The following is an 8,624-nucleotide window of genomic DNA, read 5'->3' on the forward strand; positions in this document are numbered from 1 at the left end:
CTCTTTCTGTGCCGCAAGTATCATGGAGCAAGAAAGCGGAGTATTTAGTGTGCTCAGTGGTAGCCGGACAGTGCCAGGGGAGGCCCTGGATGGGGTGTAAGCCCAAGAAAACCTCTTGCTCTTTCCTTAGAATCAATCTTGCTTTTGTTCATGCTCCAAAGAGTGATAAGTTGGGGAATTTTGCTGAGAATTTGAGTAGGAAGAAAGAGCAGCTTTGCGTCAGGTGCAGGGTAATTATTTGCTGGGGTTCTGTGCCATTTGGTTTTTATTCCCTGTCTTTTCATTAAAAGCTAATGAGTTTTTTCTTCACTGAGAACAATAGCTTGGCCCCTGACAAGTTGTTGGTTATTTTTTCTGCTTGGACTCAACTAGCTGTTGCTGCTCCATAAACTTTATGGAGAAGTGGATTAAAGCACAAGAAGTTTTTTCTCATAATGTAAATAGAAATGGAAAGGAAATAGGATTTGTTTTAAGTAGCTACATTGCAGAGATTTTTTTGTTAATCTTTTTTGGTTTTAAATCTCAAGGCAAGGTTTGAAAACACTCTTGATCCTAAAGCAAACAAAATGCTTTTGTATTGATTTGTATTGCCTTAATGCGTGTAATTCGGATCCCCATAGTGCTTGGCATGATACATGTATGTACGTATTGGTGCCTGTGCATATTTGAGTGGGTTATTATAGTGTATGACTGCATATGCATGTGAAAATCCAGTTTCCATTCCCATGTGGGAAATGTGAACCAGTAGCAAGGAAGAACATATTTGTGGTGACAACCTCTCTAAGTTGTTTCATGATATAACACTGCCTGGAAAATACATCCACAAAATAGACCTGTGGCTTGATTCTTCCACGTGCTTTATGGGAGGAACAGCTATTCCTGCTGTTAAAGCCAGTGACTTATTCTTGCAAGCAACTTTCATGATTGGGCCCTTGCTCTTGTTCCAAATGGTTTACCACATGCATGCATGGATGCGTGATCCGTTCCTCTCCAGCGAGATGCCTGTGCTGTGCCATGCTGCCTCCTGCTATTCGGAAACCATAAACAGTTTGCTCGTTATCGCAATAATGCTGCACCTGTATCTCGTTATAAGGGAGCACCTGTTACCTTGATGGTTGTTTGAAAAGCCTGTTTTTCTTAATACCATGCAGTTTGGTTGAAAGAAAATGTTCTCTTAACGGATCAGGGCTGAATGGGCTCACAGAAACTGTCTTAAAATGCTGGCATCTTCACATCACTGCAGATAGTCAGGCCCGCAACGCTGCAGCACGGCACTTACGAAGGCTCCTCATTAGGATGAACGCTGCGTTTTGCCTATGACAATGAGCTGTTGCTGTTTGGTAGCAGCTTTTTATATAGGCTTCTAGAGCCTTTTTATTCAAGGATCTCAAAGTGCTACAGTAAAACAGGGAAGAAACAGCCCCTTGTCGCACACAAGCAAAGCACAGAAACGACATAGCCAAGGTCAGTCGGTCAGGGGTTTGCTTGTGGATGTGCTTGACTTGCCGGATTCTGTCCAGTGGAGGAGAAGATTTCAATCTCTGCTTTTTAACCCATAATTGTTTTTTGAGGGAGGTGCATGTATTCCCGTTTGTTGTGAAAGCATAGATAATCTTGCTTTTGCTCATTCTTGATGACTTAGAAGTAGTCTGTGGGAAGGGGCCTGCTGCAGTGCCTGCTCTGCGCGCTGTCTGATCTTGCAGGAGGAATCAAAGCCTGCCTGTTTGTGCCCTGGGACCTACAGTTTTCTTTTGTGGCAGGAGAGATCTGTAATGCAGATCCTGAATGATGCAGTTCTTAAAAGGAAGAAAGTTATCTTCTGAATTTAATTTTTCTCATGAATCAGGTGTTACACATTTGCATGCAGGGATGGCTTGCTGGAAGCAAGTGAGCATGGAGTTAGCAAAAGTCTTGATTATAGCATGTTGCTTCTTGGCTTTTTCTTCTGTTAGGGAAGTTGTAAAGGCTGAAAGGACAAACTGCTGGGAGCTGCTCTGTTCTACCACTGACCCCCACAGGCCTTTGGTAAATCTTCTGAAGCCAAATTTTCAGTTTAGTTTTTCAAGACTTTTCAGTTTATGATAATCTGGCTGATGATTATTATAGTGTCTGGCACCCAGTGTGACTTTTTTTGGGGATCTGATCTGTGAGAGGATAGTTTTGTGTGTGCTACACTCTTCATGGCCAGGTCATTGCTTTTGGTGAAGAACTGGCGTTTTCTTGAAAATCTGTCCTTGAATGCGTGAGCTGGGGTCTCTGAGAACTTTGTGCTCAGACAAATCAAGACAAGGTTGTGACCTGGGATGTTGAAAACAAACCCTCCAAAATATTATATCACATCTTTCTTCAGCTGCAAATTTTTTAGGGCTCCCACTGTGTTTCGTGGTGGTGGTGGGAAAATGAGTGCTGCAACCCTCTGTTCCAGGGCCTTGGTACCCTTTCATCAGCACCTGATTTCAGCTGTGGGATGCAGTCCCTGTGTTTGCTGAGATAAAACTTGTTTGGAACTTAGTGTTTGAGCACAATTAAAATCAGCTGAAAACCCACTTTTCTTGCTGTTTGTTGTGTGTTGAATGAGTAAGCAGCTGTCTTTGCCTCCCTTATCAGCAGTCTGGGGTTGTGTGTATTCAGGAAACAAGGCAAAAGCTTGAAAGACCAGTCTTCTGCTGTGTTCAGGCTGAGTAGTATTTTCTTTTGCAGGTAGACTAGTTGCATCCCATTTATACTARAATTCGGTATTGGTGTCTGTCACTGTAGTATCTAACTGCCTTTTGAATAAAATCCAGTATCAGTAGCAAATTCCCTAGTAAAATGTCTGTTCACAGAAAAATGCAATGAAATGTCTAGCATGGGGAGGTAATAGCTCCTGCCTCCACACACAGATATGTTGCTTCCCTTAATTTGTACATGACTGTCTGCTGTGATAGAGAATCATTTCCTCCCCAACTGAGGATCTCAAACCTTTTTTCTTACAATATAGGAAGATTCTTCATCTTAGTGAAACAGTATAATCCTCCATTTTGTAGATGGATGCTTTACCCAGAGGTCACACACTAAGAGCAAGGAATTGAACATATCTCTGGTATTTTGGCCCCAAGACTGATATTTGCAACCTCCTGCTTGTATGCTCTCCAAGCGCAAAGTCTGTACATATGCAGCATGAGTGTTCTTGGAGCAGGAATATGTCTCTGGTCCTAAATGGTGAATCTGGCCTTATGCCTACAAAAGGGGTTTTGGATTTTGCAGAATACTTCAGTGGAAGGTTGGAACCAGCTGGAAATAAGCTTCAGTGTAGGCAGGAAGATTTGGGTTTGGGGATGTGTACTCTCCACTAAAAGTAGGCTCTCTGTTCCTTTCTAGGAGAGGATCTGCATGATGCTTGCTTTGGACGGGACAGTTCTGATGAAAATCAGAGCTGGAGTTTGGCCCCTTCCATGACGTCTGACGTTTCACTTCCATCAGACTTCCAGGACGATGGTAAGTCACTGTTTTCTGAAGTCCTTGAGTGAAGTGGATGGAAGGGTAAGTGGAATTCAGTACTACTACCTTGTTGTCTTTCATCCATCTCATAATGTTGGTGTTCTTTGCTTTTTGTTGACTGGTATCTGTTTTATCAACCACTAAAACTTCATGGTGATCCTGAATTTAATTTCGTATTGCTGAAATTAAATGTATTTCTTGATCCTCTCAGTGCAAACTGGAGTTGGTTGTTTTGTTTTGAATTGATGACAGTGCTGGGAAAGAGTAGAATCTGACCTAATGACTAATGTTTTCCAAAGTTACTGTGTGATTCTGGTGTGTTTCTTGGTGAGCGCTCAGCCTCACACTTTAAAGGGGCTATGTCTTTTCAAACCTTGTCTTTCCAAACCCTTTGAAAATTAGACCACCTTATATTGCCTCAGTTTGGGACCTTCTAGTGCTTGGGAATTTCGGACTTCCCCTTGTGGAGAGCATAGAAGTGTTCCCACCCAAGTGTTGGATGTGAACTGTCAGGCGGAGGCCAAGGGCAWCTTCCAGAGCATTAAATGTCAGCCTAGGTTCTTCTGGACAAAAAGCTGCTGTGATGCTTGCTTCTGCTTGTGAGTGGTGGTTTGGCAGTGATGGATATGTGATGTGCTATTGAAATTGAAGCCTAMAGAGCTGCGATTGTTCTGATCTTCTCAGGGGTTATCTTCGGTCCCTTGTGAAGGCTTGACTGCTTTGGTCTCACTCTCAATCTCCCCCTTCCCACAGATCTTGTTTCTTCCTTCTCTTTGACTTCCCTTGCACTTTCCCCCATGCTTGCTTGCTTTCCCCCCTTGTCYTTCCTGTTTCATTTTCTGTTTCAGTCCCTCTTCTTCTCCACTTCTCTCTGTTCAATGTATTTTTTTATGTATACTCCCACTCTTGTTAGTGAATTGGAAGTCATCAGTCAAGAACGCAGAGAAATGAGGATTTATTTGGGATGAGGCTGTAAGAACTGATGGGCACCAAGGCTAGCTTCCTCGCGCAGTGCAGAGCACTAGGCATATCTGCCATATGTATTGATTCATGCTATAAAATAGCTTCATTTAGACTGATTAGAGACAAGGTTGGTCTGATAGTTAGCAAGTGATTGCAGCAAGCAAAGAGGTGTGGAGTTTGGGACTGGTTGTTTTAAGGAATCTGTGCGTTCAGATATGATGCACTTATGCAGAGTGTGGATGGAGAATGTGTGACAAGGATAATGGATGTTGGACTAAATGGGACATGAAAGGGTGCTGAAGACCTCAAGCTTGGCCTCATCAGGCAAGCAATGTCTTTATGAAGGCTAAGGTTTCTCCTGGTGTGTTTATTAAGCTTGTCTGAGGAGGTATTTGCTTTGCTAACTTTGAGTGGTTTTTGGCAGCCCTAAGGGGCAGAGTTTGACATAACACTTGCAAGGTATGCAAACACTTGGCACCACTGGAAGTTTTCAGACACAAATGAAATGCCAGGCTCGAGGGAAGGATGCCCAGATGGAAGAATGGCAAGGAGATTGATAACATATATAGTTTTTCTATTACAAAAAGGAGGGGAAAAAGCTGGCATTGAGACCAGTTACATTAAAATGAGTTGTTCTTGGAAATTCTAACTGGTAAGAGTTAGAATAATAGCGTATCGTAGGGTTGACTCTGTGTGCTCATTTTGGATGAAAGTTGAGTAATTTTGGCTGATTAAATTCATACTGCTGGTAGCGTGAACTGGTGATATTGAGAGTAGGGGGAAGAGGTTGAACACAAGATTTTGGTGGAACCTTTTTTTGCCCTGCCTTGGTCTGTAGAGGCACCCTCAGAATGAATTTTTCTGTGTCTGCCACTGAAACGGATATGGATCATGGTTGTGATTTCCTGTGGGGTTCAAATTTTTGTGATGACTTGCTATCAGTTGTTTTGTTTGAGGAGGTTGTTTTTTCTGTTTGCTTGGTTTTGTTTACTTGCTTTTTTTTCATAAAGCCCCTTATTTTAGATGACAGCAAACTTCATATGAAGGCTGGTCATATCCTCTACCTTTTCCTGGACCTGCGTGGTACCAGCCACATCATGTTCTCAAATCATGCTTTTGGATACATCGCGAAGAGTCATGCATGCTAGGACTTGATGAGACATTGCCTGCCCTCATTCCTGCAGCTGCCTGGTGTCTTTTCTTCATTCACCCTAATTGTAAGTGGAATGGGGTCATGAATATTACCTTAAGCACAGTCTCTAAGAAGTTGCTGCTCTCCTTAACTGTTACATTGCCATGTCTCTCCAAGAAGCATCACTTTCCAGAAAGCCTAAGCTATCAGTTCATCTCTRTTGAAACTGGCAGACTTGCTAGACCTTCGTGACTGACCCCAGCTCCCCTGCAGAGAGACTGTGATGTTCTCCTGAGAGCTGGGCTCTAGCGGGACCTAGTGACATTGTGTGAAACCAGGAGCCAGGACACTTAATCCCTCCATATTTTGATGTAGATCCCTGGTGTGACTTGGGCAAGCCAGTCCAGGCAATGTTTTCCTCAATGGGCTCTCAGTAAGAGAGCTTGCAGCTTGTCTAGTGGGGAACCTGAAAGAAGGCACCATGATCTTATCTAAGAGTATGGAGTCAGTCAAATGAGAGTTCCAAATGTTACTTATGAGAAGTGGATGCAGCTGAAGCGTGCATCAAACAGCCTTGGTTTCTGAATTAGAACATTCTTGTGGGAAAATTAGAAAGCTTTAAGCTTGCACGCACTGATTTTTCTCTTCAGTTTGCCTTGGCTTCCTGGAGTGGGYGCACCTTCACCTTTCTTGTGCCTCCTTTCGCTTCTGCATGTCATCTTGTCCTTTAGCCAGCAAGTTCCCGGTAACAGGCACTCTGTTACTGTGTGTTAGCACAGTGCCCAAACCATGATGGACTCTCGGGGTGCTGCTGTAATGCAGACAAGTGACCGAGAGCTGCTACTTTTCAGGCAGCACAGGTGGCTTGTGCATGGGGGTAATCCATCTAACTGTGGCCAGAAGAATAAATTGGCCAGCTTTAGGAACATACTCATCATTCCTGTGGCTTTTTCGATCTTAGCCCTGTTTTGCAACAACGAGTTTGTGTCCTTAGGCGTAAGCCCAAAGCAAACTGTTAAAGGCTGTTATCTCAWGCCTTCTGAATTTTCCAAGTTTATTAATCCAAGACTTTAATGGAAGCAGATTTCTCTGGCTGAGGTGATGCTTGCTTCTGCCTCTCCTTGCTATATGAAAAGGAGAAGCAGGGGAACACTGCGACTGTTCATTTTCATTTTGAACTGTCTTTTCCTTGCTTGATCTGAACTTCCCATGGGAATTTGAGAGAACCTTTAAACTTGTCCCTGGTGGAGGGAGCAAGAGGGACTGTGAGTTGGGGATGACTTTACTCAATGAGCCATAGCCCTGTTCTATAGGATCGTCCCTAATGAGTGATTAAGAAGCTAATGTTTGTACTGTGCTGAGAGGCTGTGAAGCACTGTAAAAGTGCTAAGTACTATTATAATGATAAGTACTTCTGATGAGACACTTCCCATGTAATGTATTCTGCTCAGACCACTTGAAGACTTTTAAAAATGTTTTGTCTTTTAAACTGGCAGATCACTTAATTTTCCAATGTCCATTGATTGAATTTTACTGAAGTGTAAGGTAGATACCATAGCTTCCTGCGGGGGAGGACTGGTACCTCTTAATACTGAACTCTGCTGCTGGGAGGCAGTTTTGGTTTTCCTGTAGCGCCTTAGCAGAGCTGCTATCATTGCGAAGCATCTAATCTCTGGTGGGAAGCCAAGGCATGAGCCAGGATCAGTGATTCACTCGTGTCGCAGTGAGATCACGCGGCGCTGGGGAGGTGATGGCCGCTGGGGGCTTGTCCCTATGCCTGGCTGTCACCTGCGCTGCTGGTGTTGCAGCAAAATAAGCACCAGTATGTTTTCTTTTATGTAATACAGGTGTACATTAGCACTTGAAGGGCAGTATAACTCACAGTGACAGAAATGTACTTTACGGATACTGTTAGGCATGTTCTTTGGGGTAAGAAATCTTGCCTCTGGCTTCCAAGATTTTTCCATCATGTCAGCAGAGCAGTTTGGGCAAACATACTTACAGCTTGTTTAGTTTTGTGGGTTTGCGTGTGTATTTTTTTAAATATGTAAGTTCTGAGTGTCTTAAGGAAAAACAAATCCTTTAGCAAAAATCCCCCCTGCTTTTTAAAAATCTGCTAAAAATGAATTTTATCTTAAAAGGTGGATGTTGGTAGATGAGATGGTACTTCACTGCGCCCCAGTGGCTCTGGGGGGTGGCTGGGCAGATAAAATGAAACATGATACTAAAGGGGGGGGGGAGTAGGTTTAGAAACTGTAAAGGGATGTTATTTTTTTTAACCCATCTGCATCCTGGAGAGGCTGCATTTCCTTGCATTTGGCCTTTTATTACATACAACCAAGTGGGGAAAAGGTAAAATACAGCTTTGTATGAATTATCCTCAAAAAGAGATTCTAGAGAGTTAGCCTGGAAATCCAGGGGGGGATTCTCTAGGTTCTTTTGCAGCTTCTTGCCTTGTTCGTCACAGGCCTCCACTTAGCCTCTGTGCCTTACTGAATGTTTTCTTCCCCTCTTAGGGTGTAGTGTTTTCTCTTCCGATGGTGCGTTAGAGCACAGATTCCCCTCTCCTTGGAGTGTGTGATGTTCTGAACGATAGGTGTTTCCTTGCCTTTAGGTAGTCCTTGCATGTCCCACTGCACCTTCTGTTTTTGTGTGTCCCCGTACTTCCTACATTCTTACCTCTTCTAAACTTTTAGTAATCAGTTCCTRAATATGGACCTCACTGAAAACCCTTTCGCAGGCTGGACTCTTAAGCTGGGTCCCTGGGTGGGTGTAAAGCGTTGCTTCGGCTCAGGTGGGCGTGCAGGCTGCACCACTGCTTCGGTGCAGGTGGGTGCCCAGTGCGCAGTCTTGCTTAGGCGCGGGCGGGCGGGCAGGGTGCAGGTGGGCGTGCAGGGTGCAGGTGCGCGGGGTGGGTGCGCGGGGGCTGCTGGCAGATGCGCAAGGTGCGGTGAGCGTGCAGGGGGGCACGCGCCGCGCAGGGGGCGCCCACTGGGCGTGGAGGTGGGCGCGCGGGGGGGCGCCCGCTGGGGCTGCTGGTGGGCGCGCA

General features: G+C 44.4%; 1 protein-coding gene across 2 annotated transcripts in view; it reads left to right on the forward strand.

Annotated features, from left to right (window-relative positions):
- Positions 1–8,624, forward strand: part of SKAP1 (src kinase associated phosphoprotein 1) — a 164,198-nt gene that overhangs the window by 29,897 nt on the left and 125,677 nt on the right. For both annotated transcript variants that reach the window (XM_026071857.1, XM_026071856.1), the window contains one exon: positions 3,361–3,477. In XM_026071857.1, the coding sequence (XP_025927642.1) occupies positions 3,361–3,477 (117 nt within the window). The remainder of the gene's footprint in view (positions 1–3,360; positions 3,478–8,624) is intronic.

This window comes from Apteryx rowi, unplaced genomic scaffold (genome assembly GCF_003343035.1).
Source record: "Apteryx rowi isolate R43461 unplaced genomic scaffold, aptRow1 scaffold_331, whole genome shotgun sequence".
NCBI classification, from domain to species: Eukaryota; Metazoa; Chordata; class Aves; order Apterygiformes; family Apterygidae; genus Apteryx; species Apteryx rowi.